Source organism: Pygocentrus nattereri, chromosome 18, assembly GCF_015220715.1.
Source record: "Pygocentrus nattereri isolate fPygNat1 chromosome 18, fPygNat1.pri, whole genome shotgun sequence".
Lineage (NCBI taxonomy): Eukaryota > Metazoa > Chordata > Actinopteri > Characiformes > Serrasalmidae > Pygocentrus > Pygocentrus nattereri.
This window is the reverse complement of record NC_051228.1, coordinates 37,645,425-37,663,442: the sequence shown is the minus strand read 5'-3', so window position 1 is coordinate 37,663,442 and position 18,018 is coordinate 37,645,425. Positions and strand designations below refer to the sequence as shown.

The 18,018-nt window shown below is 41.1% G+C and overlaps 1 protein-coding gene across 2 annotated transcripts in view; it reads left to right on the top strand.

The window, feature by feature from the left end:
• b3glctb (beta 3-glucosyltransferase b) overlaps positions 1 to 10,440 on the top strand; it is a 63,265-nt gene extending 52,825 nt beyond the window's left edge. For both annotated transcript variants that reach the window (XM_037546927.1, XM_037546928.1), the window contains 3 exons: positions 6,192 to 6,311; positions 8,373 to 8,517; positions 8,686 to 10,440. In XM_037546927.1, coding sequence (XP_037402824.1) covers positions 6,192 to 6,311; positions 8,373 to 8,517; positions 8,686 to 8,850 — 430 coding nt within the window. In that variant the 3' untranslated portion in view covers positions 8,851 to 10,440. The remainder of the gene's footprint in view (positions 1 to 6,191; positions 6,312 to 8,372; positions 8,518 to 8,685) is intronic.
• Positions 10,441 to 18,018: the final 7,578 nt, after the last annotated feature.

Sequence of the window (18,018 nt, the reverse complement as noted above, 5' to 3'; positions counted from 1 at the left end):
AATTTAGTGTGCAAATGTTTTCAGAGATGGTGCAATATTATGCACTCTTGAAAAAATGTGAGAGAAAAAATACTTTTTATTAGCAGAACCTCACAACTTCACTCTGTGCTCATTATCTGCCCAATCCCCCCCCCCGCCCCCCCGCCCCCAGAAACTCTGATATATAAAACATAAGTGAAGCTTGTTTCCATTTCAATTTCACTTTTTATTTGCGCTTGACTGTTCAGGAACACACGTTTTATTGAAATAATATTTTATTGTTGTGTGGAAACATTAAGTTTCAGATCTTTCAAATTTCAGTCCACAGCCCTACAGTCAATAATGGAAACTAAACCTGCAGTATAGCCTGTTATCATTGCCCAAATAAAAATACAACAACCTCATCTTTTTTTCTATGTCATTTAAGCACAGCAGAATATAGAATTTACATAGAATACAGAAATACTCAAAATTGCTCGGACTAAAATCGTATTATTATTAATTTACATTAAAAGTAAAGAAAATGTTCGCCTTCTCCTGTTAAAGGCACAGTATACGATTCTGAAAAACAGTTGTGGATGTTTGAACTCGAAAGCAAAACAAATGCGCCCAAATTCAAGGATGCGCATTGCCAAGGTGAACGACACCAGGCTGGCAGACTTATTGTTTTTTTAAATCTTCCTGCCAATAAAATCCTTTGCAAACATTATACACACAAATACCATGATGTAACATTAGCACAAACAACAACACAGCAAGTACAACACAAAAATTGGCTACTGCAACATCTGTGGACTTTAACATGAAAACTAGCATTGCTGGTGAAAGATTAATAAAACTGAAAATTGGAGCATAAAATCTTCAATTATTACATTAACATTTAATTGAATAAAAGGTAGCAATAATAGTTTAATAAAATATATACATTTATTTACATTTATTAAATTATATATATATATATGCACACACTATATTGCCAAAAGTATTCAGTCACCCATCCACAGGTGTATAAAGCCGAGCCCCTCGGCCTGCAGACTGCTTCTACAGACATTAGTGAAAGAATGGGTCGCTCTCAGGAGCTCAGTGAATTCCAGCGTGGTACCGTGATCGGACGCCACCTGTGCAGCAAGTCCAGTCGTGAAATTTCCTCACTACTAAATATTCCACAGTCCACTGTCAGTGGGATTATAACAAAGTGGAAGTGATTGGGAACGACAGCAACTCAGCCACGAAGTGGTCGGCCACGTAAAATGACAGAGCGGTCAGCGGATGCTGAGGGGCATAGTGCACAGAGGTCACCGACTTCCTGCAGAGTCAATCACTACAGACCTCCAAACTTCATGTGGCCTTCAGATCAGCTCAAGAACAGTGTAGAGAGCTTCATGGAATGGGTTTCCATGGCCGAGCAGCTGCATCCAAGCCTTACATCACCAAGCGCAATGCAAAGCGTGGAATGCAGTGGTGTAAAGCGCCGCCACTGGACTCTAGAGCAGTAGAGACGTGTTCTCTAGAGTGACCAATCACGCTTCTCCATCTGGGAATCCGATGGACGAGTCTGGGTTTGGCGGTTGCCAGGAGACAGTACTTGTCTGACTGCATTGTGCCGAGTGTAAAGTTTGGTGGAGGGGGGATCATGGTGTGGGGGTGTTTTTCAGGAGTTGGGCTCGGCCCCTTAGTTCCAGTGAAAGAAACTCTTAAAGCTTCAGCACCAAGAGATTTTGGACAATTTCATGCTCCCAACTTTGTGGGAACAGTTTGGGGACGGCCCCTTCCTGCTCCAACATGACTGAGCACCAGTGCACAAAGCAGGTCCATAAATACGTGGATGAGCCAGTTCGGTGTGGAAGAACTTGACTGGCCTGCACAGAGTCCTGACCTCAACCCCATAGAACACCTTTGGGATGAATTAGAGTGGAGACTGTGAGCCAGGCCTTCTCGTCCAACATCAGTGTCTGACCTCACAAATGTGCTTCTGGAAGAATAGTCAAAAAATGGGATGTCACTCAAGTTCATATGCTTGTGAAGCCAGACAAGTGAATACTTTTGGAAATATAATGTATAAATAAATCATAATGTTTTTTTAATGTGACACTAAGAACTTCTGTGTAAACAAACAACAAAAGTCAGTCTAATCAAATGTAAGACATGGGAAATCTGAAAAAGTTTGTTTCTGAGTATTTTTTTGTGACTTTACATTATGTTGTGCTACAAGGAACTCCATGATTTTTCAGGCTAAGACGGTTTCATAATTTAATGGGATGCATACTTCCGTTCCTCCAGTATCTCATCATTTCTACTGCAACTGATGCTGGGTCCTGGACTGGTTCCATCTCCAAAATGTTTTGTTGCAGGTCTCACAACAGAGCCACAGTTTGGCAGTTCACCAGTTGGAACTGCAACCGAGCACCTTTTTGAGCATTCACTCTGCTCTTGGATGCATCTATTAATCACTAAATGCAGAATACCTTCCCACAGGGTGCATAAATATATCATATATATATATATATATATATATATATATATATATATATATATATAAAATATAAAGGAAAGGTCTGTTACCTTGAGATTTTAAACAGTCTTTGAATTGACTGAATTCATTATTTAAACATCTCTAATACCTCCCAGTACCATTTTCCACTGACAGAGTGAAAACGCTGTACGAGAAAAAACACTCGGGACATCTTTCAGGCAATACGGGATTTATGACTGTCCTAATTAAAAGGAGATGCAGTAAAATACAACACACTTTTTTGACGTAGTTGAACACTAAATAGTAAGTAGAATGTGCTACAGTGATCTGTTAACAGCTTTCTGACATACATTGCACAAGATTCACATAAGTAGACTGATAAATCAATGTGATCGGTTATTAATCTCAGCGTTACTGAGCTCTGCTAAAGCCTGAGTAGACTGATAAATCAATGTGATCGGTTATTAATCTCAGCGTTACTGAGCTCTGCTAAAGCCTGAGTAGACTGATAAATCAATGTGATCAGTTATTAATCTCAGTGTTACTGAGCTCTGCTAAAGCCTGAGTAGACTGATAAATCAATGTGATCGGTTATTAATCTCAGCGTTACTGAGCTCTGCTAAAGTCTGAGTAGACTGATAAATCAATGTGATCGGTTATTAATCTCAGTGTTACTGAGCTCTGCTAAAGCCTGAGTAGACTGATAAATCAATGTGATCGGTTATTAATCTTAATGTTACTGACCTCTGCTAAAGCCTGAGTAGACTGATAAATCAATGTGATCAGTTATTAATCTCAGCGTTACTGAGCTCTGCTAAAGCCTGAGTAGACTGATAAATCAATGTGATCAGTTATTAATCTCAGCGTTACTGAGCTCTGCTAAAGCCTGAGTAGACTGATAAATCAATGTGATCGGTTATTAATCTCAGCGTTACTGAGCTCTGCTAAAGCCTGAGTAGACTGATAAATCAATGTGATCGGTTATTAATCTCAGTGTTACTGAGCTCTGCTAAAGCCTGAGTAGACTGATAAATCAATGTGATCGGTTATTAATCTCAGTGTTACTGAGCTCTGCTAAAGTCTGAGTAGACTGATAAATCAATGTGATCGGTTATTAATCTCAGCGTTACTGAGCTCTGCTAAAGCCTGAGTAGACTGATAAATCAATGTGATCGGTTATTAATCTCAGCGTTACTGAGCTCTGCTAAAGCCTGAGTAGACTGATAAATCAATGTGATCGGTTATTAATCTCAGTGTTACTGAGCTCTGCTAAAGCCTGAGTAGACTGATAAATCAATGTGATCGGTTATTAATCTCAGTGTTACTGAGCTCTGCTAAAACCTGAGTAGACTGATAAATCAATGTGATCGGTTATTAATCTCAGTGTTACTGAGCTCTGCTAAAGCCTGAGTAGACTGATAAATCAATGTGATCGGTTATTAATCTCAGTGTTACTGAGCTCTGCTAAAGCCTGAGTAGACTGATAAATCAATGTGATCGGTTATTAATCTCAGTGTTACTGAGCTCTGCTAAAGTCTGAGTAGACTGATAAATCAATGTGATCGGTTATTAATCTCAGCGTTACTGAGCTCTGCTAAAGCCTGAGTAGACTGATAAATCAATGTGATCGGTTATTAATCTCAGCGTTACTGAGCTCTGCTAAAGCCTGAGTAGACTGATAAATCAATGTGATCGGTTATTAATCTCAGTGTTACTGAGCTCTGCTAAAGCCTGAGTAGACTGATAAATCAATGTGATCGGTTATTAATCTCAGTGTTACTGAGCTCTGCTAAAGCCTGAGTAGACTGATAAATCAATGTGATCGGTTATTAATCTCAGTGTTACTGAGCTCTGCTAAAGCCTGAGTAGACTGATAAATCAATGTGATCGGTTATTAATCTCAGCTTTACTGAGCTCTGCTAAAGCCTGAGTAGACTGATAAATCAATGTGATCGGTTATTAATCTCAGTGTTACTGAGCTCTGCTAAAGTCTGAGTAGACTGATAAATCAATGTGATCGGTTATTAATCTCAGCGTTACTGAGCTCTGCTAAAGCCTGAGTAGACTGATAAATCAATGTGATCGGTTATTAATCTCAGCGTTACTGAGCTCTGCTAAAGCCTGAGTAGACTGATAAATCAATGTGATCGGTTATTAATCTCAGTGTTACTGAGCTCTGCTAAAGCCTGAGTAGACTGATAAATCAATGTGATCGGTTATTAATCTCAGCGTTACTGAGCTCTGCTAAAGCCTGAGTAGACTGATAAATCAATGTGATCGGTTATTAATCTCAGTGTTACTGAGCTCTGCTAAAGCCTGAGTAGACTGATAAATCAATGTGATCGGTTATTAATCTCAGCGTTACTGAGCTCTGCTAAAGCCTGAGTAGACTGATAAATCAATGTGATCGGTTATTAATCTCAGCGTTACTGAGCTCTGCTAAAGCCTGAGTAGACTGATAAATCAATGTGATCGGTTATTAATCTCAGCGTTACTGAGCTCTGCTAAAGCCTGAGTAGACTGATAAATCAATGTGATCAGTTATTAATCTCAGTGTTACTGAGCTCTGCTAAAGCCTGAGTAGACTGATAAATCAATGTGATCAGTTATTAATCTCAGTGTTACTGAGCTCTGCTAAAGCCTGAGTAGACTGATAAATCAATGTGATCGGTGATTAATCTCAGCGTTACTGAGCTCTGCTAAAGCCTGAGTAGACTGATAAATCAATGTGATCGGTTATTAATCTCAGCGTTACTGAGCTCTGCTAAAGCCTGAGTAGACTGATAAATCAATGTGATCGGTTATTAATCTCAGCGTTACTGAGCTCTGCTAAAGCCTGAGTAGACTGATAAATCAATGTGATCAGTTATTAATCAGTGTGATCAGTTATTAATCAGTGTGATCAGTTATTAATCTCAGATTTACTGAGCTCTTTTGAGGGATGGAGGAATGTAACTGTTTCCTCAGTAGTGAACATGTTAAATGTGATAGATTATTCATTTTCAGATTATCAGATTACAGTAAGTGCAGCAGACTGAAGGAGGTGTTGATAGCAAAACATAATGTTTTGTAACTTCAAGAAAATAAATGAAATTGAATGAACAGAAGAATTACATGAAGAAAAATGCCAAACACTGAGAAACAGTGTGAATTAAATACAAATGACAACAGTAGATCCCACCCCCCCTCCACCCCCCTCCGTGCCTCATGCTGTATATTGCTTGTATGAAATTAGATTAGATTAAGTGACTCTATTTAGTCCCACCAAGGGGAAATTTCACCTCTGCAATTTTACCCGTCCACACAATGAAACACCACATATACACTAGTGAAAACACACACTAGGGGGCGGTGAGCACACTTGTCTCATGTGGTGGGCCTAACCACGGCGCCCGAGGAGCAGTTCGGGGTTAGGTGTCTTGCTCAAGGGCACCTCAGTCACACATCAGTTCAGGGGATCGAGCCGGCCACTTTCCAGTTGCAAGGCTGGTTCCCTGACCTCCAACTCACGACTGCCTTATGTATCAAATATCATATAGCAAAAGCGAAATGTGTTGAATTTGTCTGTTCTACATTTTTGGGTTTATTTCTCTTAAACAGAAATCAGTCTGTTTGTGGTCGTCTAGGCATTCTGTGAAAACCTCACGACTGGGAGATCATAAATGTGAACTGTGACCAGACGGTTTTCTCTGGACAGTGATGTAAGGACACAGGTGACAGGTCTCTGATTTATCCTCAGCTTGCCCAGACTACGGAGGCTCCTGCACTGCTATGACCCCAGCGAGGCAGTCAGCGTCGGAGAGCGCTACGGCTACGGGCTCAGCCAGGGCGGCTACAGCTATATCACCGGCGGAGGAGGGTGAGCTTTCAAAATCAAACACTACCACCACACACACACTCAGAGTAATATCGATGTAACAACAGCACTTAGAAACTGCATTGTTAAAACAAACAAGTAGATTAATACATTTGCACAGTCAACATAATTTTATATATTTATAATATACAGGGTGAGGCAAAAGTCACAGGACACCGTTTTATCTCATTATTTATTATTATCATTATTTATATTTTTTTATGCTGTCACAAGTCTCCATGATGCGGTGCTGAAGGTGGTGTTAATGAAATAAAACCTGTCCTGTGACTTTTGACTCACCATTATATAATACATAAAATGTGATTCATTTTTTACAGCAGAGGCTTCAAACTCTTCATTCCTTTCATCCCTCATTGCTCACTAGCAGCTCAACACAGTCACATGTTTTCACACACAAAGAGCCAACGGTGCCCTACTTTATCTAATAAGAGTTATGGGGATAAAAGTAGAAAGAAGGCGGAAATACTTTTTGCATCAGTCTTAAAGGGTTAAAATTCGGTGAAAAGTCAATACATAGTTTTTCCCTTTTTTTTCAATCAAGCCTTCATTCGATCAGCCAAAACATGTTTGGTGTCCACTAGAGCCACTAGAGCTCTCTCACCTCATGCTAAACATCCTGTCAGCTTGTGACAGCGGCAGACCACAGCATAATATTTCAAGCAGGGACACGCACCACACGAGAAGCCGGTGCCCAAGTCGTCTTCTTTTGGACAATTTGTGGTTGGCAAGTTAACTTAGGGTGCATTACTGTCAAATACTAAGGGCTAGCTACACTAATCACATGCCTAATCAATATCAGTCAGTCAGTCATTGAGTAAAACTGACTCTTCTAGGCCAAATACTAGGCCAGGGGTCAGTAACATGAGGCTCTTTTACTGTCCTGTTGATCCTCCACAGCTGAATCAGATCAGTAGGTAATAATAAAATAATCCTCCTCTACAGTAAAATAAAGCTCTGCTGATCCTTCAACACAGTTTAACAGTAAAGGGGCTTAAACGCTGGAGTTAATGTAGAACTGCTGATTCACCCTTTAACCCTGAAATGCCGAAAACAATCTTGCTTAGCTAATAAGTAAAAAAATACATAAATAATTCAGAGACAAATGAAATTAATAGCATTTAGAAGCACTCAGCTGGAGTTTAATTTGCAGCGGGAAACTGACAAACACTGTAAAGTCACGAAGCTGAAGTCTTCTTGTTTGAATTTTCCTGTTTTACCTTAAATGGTGCAGCAGTTCCATTCTTGCACATCAGGTGCGATTTAAGGTGGAACGGAAAAGTTCAAACAAGAGGCCGGGCGAATGAGAAGCGACTTCAAAATCTAACGTTGAGAGACATTTTACAAGCCGCTGTTCTATTCTACTTTTGTTTCCTGCTGGAGATGTGAGAAAAGAAGCCATAGCTGAACTAAATCTTAAAGCACAGCAAAGTAAGTCTGCTGTACTGTATGTTAGAGCCCAGATCTGATCTGAGGGTCCAGGGTTCAAATCCCTGTTTGTGCAGGCAAGCAAGTTGTTTTTGGGGTCAGTTTTGGGTTCGAGGTTGGGAATCAGCCTTGTGACCGACAGACTGAAGTGCCCTTCAGCAAGGCACCTAACCCCCGGGCGCTGTGGATGAGGCTGCCCACCACTCTGGGCAAGTGTGCTCACTGCCCCCTAGTGTGTGTCTTCACTAGTGTGTATGTGGTATTTCACTGCACGGACGGGTTAAATGCGGAGGTGAAATCTCCCCAGTGTGGGACTAATAAGCATATCTTAATCTTAATCTACATACCGAGACGTATTTACAGCCAAAATAGTAAATGGACATAAGATGTTGTGGCTCCCAAGATATTATGATTTTTGGCTCATCTTAACATTTGGGTTGCGACCCCTGCACTAGGTATTCCAGCAATAGTTGGACATACTTTTGCGTACGACTGTTAGCCTTGAGAAATGTGAGAAATGATCTTCCCTTCATTAAGACCTCAGTTTTCAGCCTTATTATTACCTCTTCAGCCTTGTTATTACGATCTCTCCAGACGATGTGTCTTCTTTTCTGGCAGGATGGTGTTCAGCAGAGAGGCAGTGCAGAGGATCCTCTCCAGTGGCTGTGCCTGTTATAGTCCAGACGCTCCAGATGACATGGTGTTAGGGATGTGCCTCAATACTTTAGGACTATCAGTCACACACAGCCCCCAATTTCACCAGGTAACACACACATCCGCACAGCATCCATTCTACTGCACAGCTATTATTGCCAAATTCTTAAACTCTTGAAGGATTTCTAGTGTTCATTTTAAAGAATAGCTCATTTTAGGAAGAGGGTATTATGACTTCTCACTGTGCTGTTATAACTGTCTATTGCCTGACCTCTAGGCCCGTCCAGACGATTACCCCAAAGAGGTCCTGATCCGCCAGAGCCCAATCTCCTTCCACAAACACTGGAACGTCGATCCGGTTGCCGTGTACCAGCAGTGGCTGATGGACACTACGGAGCCATTTCAGCGTCTGTTAGGGAGAGAGTTCAGGCAGGAACTTTAAGTGGGTTTGTAAACGTTGTGAGCATAAAGTTTTGGAAAATGATGATTTTAGTTGTACTTTTAACTTTAGACCTGGCAGTCATTCAGCAATCCATTCAGCCAATCATGTGGGAGCAGCGCAGCACTTAAAACCATGCAGACGCAGGTCGAGAGCTTCAGTCATTGTTCACATTAGTGATGCACAGTCACAGTCGGAAGTCATCAGTCAGTCATTGTTTTCATTTCCACAGATCTGGTTTGTACTTTTATAATGTAAGTCAGGTAACTTTCAATGCTGCTGTCATGCCTGCACTAAAATGTCGAAGCATAATTATTCATGACTAATTGTGCTAAACAGCCCGTTCCCTCTTCATTTGGCGTTTCATGTTAAAGTGGCAGCTAATTTAAAATACAGCATAAATGCCAGTTTAGCTCATTAAAGAGCACATAATGGTGTTTATAGAGCAAGTTTGGATAATAAATAGTGACAGAAGTGTGCTAATGCGTTTCATTCATTCATTTACCTCCACATACTGTGTGCTTAGGATGAAATAAAGGGCTTATAAAAATCAGGCAAAAAATGGCCATCGGCCAATTGGCTGTACATAAATGGAATCTGTGAGAGAAGTTCATGATTAGTGCATTTCTAGTTCACATCAATCAACAGAATGGTGGGGAAAATGTGAACCAATTGACTTTGAGTGGCATGGTTGTCGGTGCGGGACTGTAGTTCATCCTTTGTCAGGAGCAGTTTGTCAGCTACCCGTTATCCCAGTAGTCACCAACGCTCCTTCTGGTGATCTCCTTTCCTGCAGCCTTCGGTTCCAATCTAAAATGCCACCTTCCATCTGATCCATCCAACACTAATCCATTAGATCCAGCCAGTCAAGGCCTGAAGAAGTTAGATTGAGGTTGGAGGTCCAGGGTTGGTGACCACTGCACTCTACCCCATTCCTCAGGTTAGGTTCTGACCACGGGTTATTTGGGTAGTGGACCATTCTCCCAGCACTGACTTTGACTCGATGCATTAGAAGCATGCGTGATGCTTGTATTAGTGGTTTTGTCACAGAATTTTTTTTGACGCTGATCCATTGGCCAAAATTATCCAGCCAAAAGTGATTCTCTGGTCAGAAACTGACCACTGGGCAAGTGCATAGTGTGCATCAAAAGATGTGCTGGAGTTTCTAACTATACACCAGCAAGGTGAACCTTCAAATGAAGTGTTTCTAATAAAGTGGCCAGGAAAAAGTCAATGCACTAGAGAACACCTGCACTGCACCATCAGCATATGAATCCATTAACAGGCTGTTTGTGAACTTTATGCAGGCCAGGTCTGTTAGAGCTGAACTTACAGGTCAGGCTTGTATTTTTTTAAAACTGATGATAACGCCGTCTAGTTTTATCTCCATTAAGCTTCAGGCTCATTACCATTGTGCGGTGCAGTAGCTCTTAAACGCTTTGTCCAGAGGAAGCTGATGTGCTCTGCTTTAATGGGCTTCATTTGCATTTTTTTTGCTCATCTCCATTTTGCTGCTACGTTTCACTCAGTGTACGTGTCATTAAAGAGGAAAGTCATTGAGATGTAAATAAAGTCTAACGATCGAAAACGAAACGCTCTGTTTCATAAAATCTTACAGAGTCAGAAATGTTGATTACAGTTGCGATAGGATCCCAACATCTGTAGCCTCTTAAACTCCTTGTTTGTAAGCTGTATTCAGAAGCTGGGCGTCGTATGAGGCTGTAGCTCTTCTCTCCAGTCAGACGGTGATGTCATTTTAAACCCTTACTTTGTTCCACCCTGAACTTTGTTCACAGCTCGACCACTGAGTTATGCAGAAATTAAAACAAAAAAAGTGATTTTTTCCTTTTAAGACCACAAATGAATTGCTCAGTGGTCCATTCCCAAAACCACTGTAAATATAATCTGTTATAGAGTGATTTAAGCTATCATACCATTGAGTCAATTCAGCCCTGAGCAATAACAATCTTACTTTGTTCCATTTGAAAGCCGATTTTGTGTTTAACTGTTCATAAAGTTTGTTGAGCTAAAGTCATGTGTTGTGGTTTTTTGTGGTGGTTTTATACACACAGTTCTGCAGATGGTCAGTCCAGGGCTTTTCTTTGGCATTGTATCCAGGCTACACATTGGCCAGCTTGAAAAGAAACATGTAGAATCCATAAAAAGAAATGCCATGTATCCTGCCATTCTGTTGCAGTCCAGTCAGTGACTTTAGGTCGATTGCTCCTTGAAATCTAAGAGATATGTTTTCAGTGAAAGTGCTCAGTTTTATATCTTGTGGTGAATATTTTGATCCTGACTAATTCCAGCCAATCTTTTACTCATTGAGCTTGAAATTACACTTTCTACCTCCATTAATAATTTAGATCCTTTATCAGAATCGTGAGATTTTACAAGCTCCCTTCCTGGATCGGGGGCTTGTCGTGGCGGAAGGGCTTGTGTGGTCTAGGGATCTTCAGAGCTAAGTCGTCGGGAGCAATATGCTCCTGGTAGGGTCTCCCAGGGCGAACAGGTCTGGAGTGACTCTCAATACTCACAAGTCCCCGGCTGGTGACCATGCAGTTGGAGTTTGTCCCGGTGGACGAGAGGGTCGCCTCAATGCGAATTAAAATCTCAGAGAGGAAAACTTTGACTGTTGCCTGTGCTTATGCACCAAACAACAGGTCAGAGTATTCTGCCTTCTTGGAGCAAGTGGGCGGGGTTCTGGAAAGGGTTTCCGCCTACAGACTCCATAGTCCTACTGGGAGACTTCAATGCTGATGTTGGCAATGACTGGGAGACCTGGAGAGGCGTGATTGGGAAGACGGCCTGCCCGATCTAAACCCGAATGGTGAATGGTGAAACTCCCGGAGTGAGAGCTGTGTCCGTATACTCTGCATTAAGTCAGACTCTTTCAGGGTTAGTGTTGGACTCTGCCAGGGTTGTACCTTGGCTCCACTCCTATTTGTGATTTTCATGGACAGGGTGTCAAGGCATAGCCGAGGTCAGGAGGGCATTATGTGTGGAGGCCGTAGGGTGGCGTCTCTGCCATTTGCAGACAATGTTGTTCTTTTGGATGCCTCCAGCACTCCCAGGTGGAGGGGTTTAAGTATCTCGGGATCTTGTTCACGAGTGACGGGAAGAGGGATCGTGAGATCGACCACCTGCTGGGACAGGCGGCAGCAGTAATGCGGTCACTGTACCGGACTGTAGTGGTGAAGAGGGAGCTGAGCCATAAGGCGAAGGTCTCTGTTTACCAGTCGGTCTACGTCCCGACCCTCACCTGTGGTCATGAGCTGTGGGTAATGACCAAAAGAATGAGATCGCAAATACAAACGGCAGAAATGAGCCTCTTCTCCGGGTGGCGGGCTACACTCTACTTGATAGGGCAAGGAGCTTGGTCATCCGGGAGGAGTTTGGAGTAGAGCCACTACTCCTCAATATACAATATTAGTGTATATTGTCAACAATAAGGGCCCCAAAATGGAACCTTGTGGCACATCAGTTCTAATACCAAGCTTCTCAGACAAAAGAAAAACATCAAAAAGTACACACTGTCATCTTTTACTTAAATAATTTCTAATAAACTTGTCAGACAACCCAGTACTAGCCAATTGGAATGATATGATGTCATGTTTAACAGTTTCAAAAACTTTTGATAAATTTATGAATTATGCGGCACATGATTTTCTGTTATCATGAGCATTAATTATGTCATTAAGTACTTAAGTGGTACTTGTAACAGTGCTATGTTTGACTGGTAGACAGACAAAATATTACTATTTAAAAACTGCTTTAACTGATTTAGCTCATTTAACTGATTAACTCTAATTAAGATGGGTCACCACCTTTCAACAATTAATTATTCCTTTGATCTCTACTTTCACATTCAAGCAGTTCGAATTCATTTTCCTTCATTTCATCAATGTCCAAAACTGGTCAGTCTTTCCAATTACAGTAGACCTATAGTTTCCTGTAGCTGAATATGTGTGAGGTTAACAGAGAAGGCTTCAGCCTAAGCATCACAGCTGTTTCTTCACTTCTCTTTGTTAATGCAATAAATCTTTTCATTTTAGAGACTCGTCTGAAGTAAACACTTTTTTGGAAGCTGTGTAAACCTTTTTTTTATTTCAGTTTTGTTCCACTACCAGAGAATATCTAATTAAGCATTGTAATACAGAATTATCTTAACAAGCTGTTTCCCCATGAAAGGTCCACCCCAGGGAGCTCACTCTGAAGAGTGTAGTAATGTTTTGGCTTAGCAGGATGGATGACTGAGTCATGATTGTGGCCTGCTGCAAAAGGAACATGATGGTGATGTTTTTTTAGGTTTTTGAGGGTTTAATTGTCTGTCCAGAGGAAGACAGGTTCCTCTGTTGAGCCTTGGTTCCTCTGTGAGTTTTTCCTGAAGCTGTCACCCTCAATTGCTCCCCGGACGCTGTGGATAGGGCTGCCCACTGCTCCGTGAACTGTGTGTTGACTAGTGTGTATGTCTGTGGGTGTTTCACTGCACGGATGGGTTAAATGCAGAGGTCTAATTTCACTGTGCGCAAACACAGAGACAAATGGTTGTAAATTCTAATTCTAATTCATCTTGCTCATTAGGGCTTTGGACTGGATGTCTGCAAAACTGCTTTGAGAAATGCCTTCTGTCAAAAGCACTGTACAGATGTAAGTGAGCTGATTTATAGTGCTTCTCTCCCCTTTTTAATATCTCCTCCATGAGTAGCACTATGTGTACAGATGTATGGGGATAAGAAAGGCTCAGCTTCTTAAGATGGGGATCTGATTGAAGTCTGTATATGGCACTATCCTCTGTAGATTGGGGGTGTCTTTAAACTTGGACAGCCAGGACACTTCATGAAGCCAGTTGTGGCTCTGAACAAGTTATGAAACTCAGTGGCTGGACCTGGAGATTGTATTAACCTGTCTAAAAGGCCAGGGTTTGCCAGCAGGCCCAAAGTTTTATTACAAAGTTTTTTACTTCTATAGCCTAGGAATAGCTCCAACAGTTTGTGCTGAACTCCCTGTAGTTACTGAATAATAAGCCTTTTTATGTAATAAGCTTGGGATTTTGAGGGATTATCAGATTATTGACTGCAAAGCATTAGACATTAAATCATTAGAAAAGATGTAGTTCATAAAACATGGAATGTCTTGTGGCCTAAGCTTGAACTTTTGCCCTGGGGCAGCAAAGGTCAAACCTTGTTGGGAAACACAGCCCTGCATATTTTGATGTTTTTCTGCGCCACCTGATTTAACGCTTTGGCTCATTAACAGGCCCGTCCTGAACTGGGTTCACACAAACCTCCCTGCTATCGAGTAAAGACTATGCAAGGCACCGGAAACTCCAGGACAAGGATTGAGAAATGCGGCCACAGGCCTAGATAATGCATAAAACAATGACATTTAAAATTCAAAATTAGGAAACCAAACAGTCCTTGAATGACAATCATATGATAGTAGGGTTCTATAAATCTATAAATGAATATGTAGAGGAGGCCAAACAAGAGACTATTATAGTAAGCAAAGTTGGGGAAAATAAATAAATGTTTAGGTTTTTCAGTTAAAAAGGAGTAGTAGGTACCTGGGAGGCCTGTTGGAGGCCTGTAGAATGGAGCTGTCTAAGTATATACAAAGGGGGCCTCCTTCCTATGAGAGGAGGCAGAACCCAAGACCGTAACCTCGGTGTGTTTTCTGTTACTTTTGAGGAAATTTCCATGATTTCCTGTTTTTCCTGTAGGCATGCTGGGGGAAATGGAGGCAGAAACATTTCTATAAAATGAACACACAGCTGTATGTTATAAATATCATTAAAAAAATACTAGAATTTCTTGATTATTGCGGGATATTTGCCCAAGGAGTAACATATAATTGGGAAAAGTAGAGGCCCTAATACTGATCCCTGGAGAACCCCTTGTGTCAATGGTGCAAGCATAAGCAAGAAGCACCCAGAGTCAAATAATGCTGGCTGAGACTTACAGAGCTACAGAGATGTAACAGTGGCTTTTCCAGAAAGTTGGTTATAATATAATGGTACACTGTGTCAAGTCATGTAGATAGATCCAACAGGAGGTTTGCCCTGCACTGTCATGCCATCGATCTTCTCTGATGGAGGACTGGACTCAGTCTCCCAGAGCGCTCTAAAATTCCCATAAACACACTCCTAACCCTTGTGGAAAGCCTTCCCAGAAGAGTTGAAGCTGTTATAGCTGCAAAGGGTGGGCCGACATCATATTAAACCCTATGGATTAAGAATGGGATGTCGCTCCATTTCATATGCAGATGAGTGAATACGTCTGCCAGTATAGTGTACGTGTTATGTAAGTGCTTAATTGTGTATTAAGGTAGACTCTTCTTTTTCCGTGTCTTTCCCATTTTCCTTTGGGTAAAGATCAGTTTCTCCATCCTGTGTAGTGTTGTGTTTTGAGTCCACCATCGTCTGTTTCGTGTAATGAATATCTCAACAGCAGTTGAAGAGTTTTATCTTTTGTTTTTTGTTTTGCCTTGTTGACTCAGGATCTTATTGAATTGTAATTCACACCTCTTCCCAGAAGGATTATGTGCCTGGGTGAGACTGAAAGACAATACTGATAAATATAGATGGCCCCACATTGGCTCCGTACAGCGATCCCCACAGTTTTTGCTGAGTTTTAGGAATAATGGTTTTCTGACAAGAATTTGATGTTATGTAGGTCATACTGCATAAAATTCAGAAACCACCCTTTTTATTTATTCAATTTCCAGTTAAAATGCTACTACATTAAGTGCAAATATACAAAAAATATCTAAACAGCCCACATCTTCGATTTTCCTTGCTTATTTGAAATAGAAGAGCTTGACATAGTATGTTAACATTTGTTAAAATGCCTAAAGACCCCGTTCACTTCTCAGACCATTCAGTCCATGTGTAGAAACTAAGCTGCCAAAAAAGTCAGTTATTACATTTGGCTGACGCTCTTGTCCAGGAACGACTTACAATTTAATCAGTTTACACAGGTAGGTGAAGGTAGTGTTAAGTGTCTTGCCCAGGGACTCTTATTGGTATAGTGTAGGGTGTTTACCCAGGCGGGGCATTGAACCCAGTCCACAGCGTAGAAGGCAGAGGTGTTGACCACTACACTATACCAACCACTTGACTTATCTTCACCAGTACATGCTTAGGTTATATGGAGTGTTTCAGCCCTGACAGCTTTTTGAATGAGACACAATACAGGCAGCCAATAAAAGCGGAGGTCGTTTAAATATGTTGATACAAAAACAGGCTTTTTAATTCAAAGTGATAAAGAGAGGAAAATGTGAAAATCCCACAATTTTTGGTACATAAAACCACACAAGCAATGTAAGTGGATTTCATGGAAAAAATAAAACATAAGAAAAATATTGGATATGGGCTCTTTCACTTTCACTATGGGCTTTGAGAACTTAAGTATAATATCAAAAATCAGTCCTTAGTGGCTCAGCGTTGAGTCGTCTTCTCACAGTAGAAGAACAGACAGAAACGTGGATATTTATTTATTTATTTTTTAATCTGAAGCAAAAATGGAGGCTGATTTTCTCCTAATATTCAAAGATGAAAGTATTAAGTATCTGGTGATGACAGTTTCGGTGTCTACCGGGTCTTGCAGGGCTGTTAAAAGCCACCTTTTCCACTTACTTTGTTTTTACTTCTTTATGCAAGTGGATTCCTCTTATATCTTTAATCTCCTCCAAAATATCTCCTTTAGATGCTAACAAGAAATACATTTCAGTTAAGGTGTGTTTGTTAAAGTGAAGTGACCCTTATTAGTCCCACAACAGGCATTCTCTGCATTTCAACTCATCTGTGCAGCGAAACACCCACATACACACTAGGGGGCAGTAAGCACACTTGCCCGGAGCGGTGGGCAGCCCTATCCTCAGCACCTGGGAAGCAGTTGGAGTTAGGTGTCTTGCTCAAGGGCACTTCAGTCATGCCCCATCAGCTCGGGGGATCAAGTCGGCGACCTGGCACAAGGCTGGTTCCCTAACCTCCAGCCCACGACTGCCTCCTGGGCAGTTGTTTGAGTGAATGTTAAGTTAAGTGATACTTTTTTGATCCCACAAACGGGGAAATTCCACCTCCGCATTTAACCCATCCGTGAAGTGAAACAACACACACACACTAGTGAACACACACACTAGGGGGCAGTGAGCACACTTGCCCGGAGCGGTGGGCAGCCCTATCCACGGCGCCCAGGGAGCAGTTGGGGGTTAGGTGTCTAGGGCCAGGTCCCTAACCTCCAGCCCATGACTGCCCCCTGTTGGTGTCTCTTTGAAGGGGAACATGAGTTCAGTGATCTCTGGGCACAGCTTCTGTTGGGAGGACAGATGTGAAGCACAAAGGGTGTACAAATTAAATACTGATAGATTTGATTTACTCAGTGTTGGAGACTTTTCTGTTAAATTTGAGTTTCTACTCGTCTTCTGATCCTGACAATGAATAACTTAAACAAAGTAATGATGGGCTCTGAATTTTGCACAGCACTGTACACTGTAGAATTTCTTGTATCTAAGTAGCTTCCATTTCATTTTGATGTAAATCATCATTTCTGGATATTTGATTAATTGTATAATGGTGCTGATATGTGTACAGGATGGAAATTGTGTTTAACCTCTAATTCCAAATATACATTACGAAGGACATTGATTGATTGATTATCTCCATGTTGTACTGTTTTATTTTTACTTCTTCAACATATCTGAAAAAATGTAGACTACACGATACTGTCTGGACTGAAAACACATAGTATGTCCTAGATTATCCGATATTTCTCCCAAAATCACGAGTATAGGGAGTTGCTCCCTCCCCTTTGTTGCAGTAACTGTTTTAAACTACACTGTAAAAAGCGATCTTCCTAAAAATGACTTCATTTGGTAAAAAGTAAGTTAACTAGTTTTATTCAACCTAAATACTTTGAAGGAAAGATTCTTTCAATCAGTGGAATATTTTAGGTTGAATAAAACTAGTTCAGCTGTTTTTTACCACATGAAGTAATTATTATTTTTGTTTTTTTAGATCTGACCAGCCACTTTTTACAGTGTAGGTGCTGGAACATTGCTGCCTGATGTAGGTACATTGGAACGCTTGCTGACCTTAGTAATGTCAGGCAAAGATATCAACCAATTAGGTCTAGTTTGCAAACTGTGCTCCAGGCGATCCACTGCTCCTGG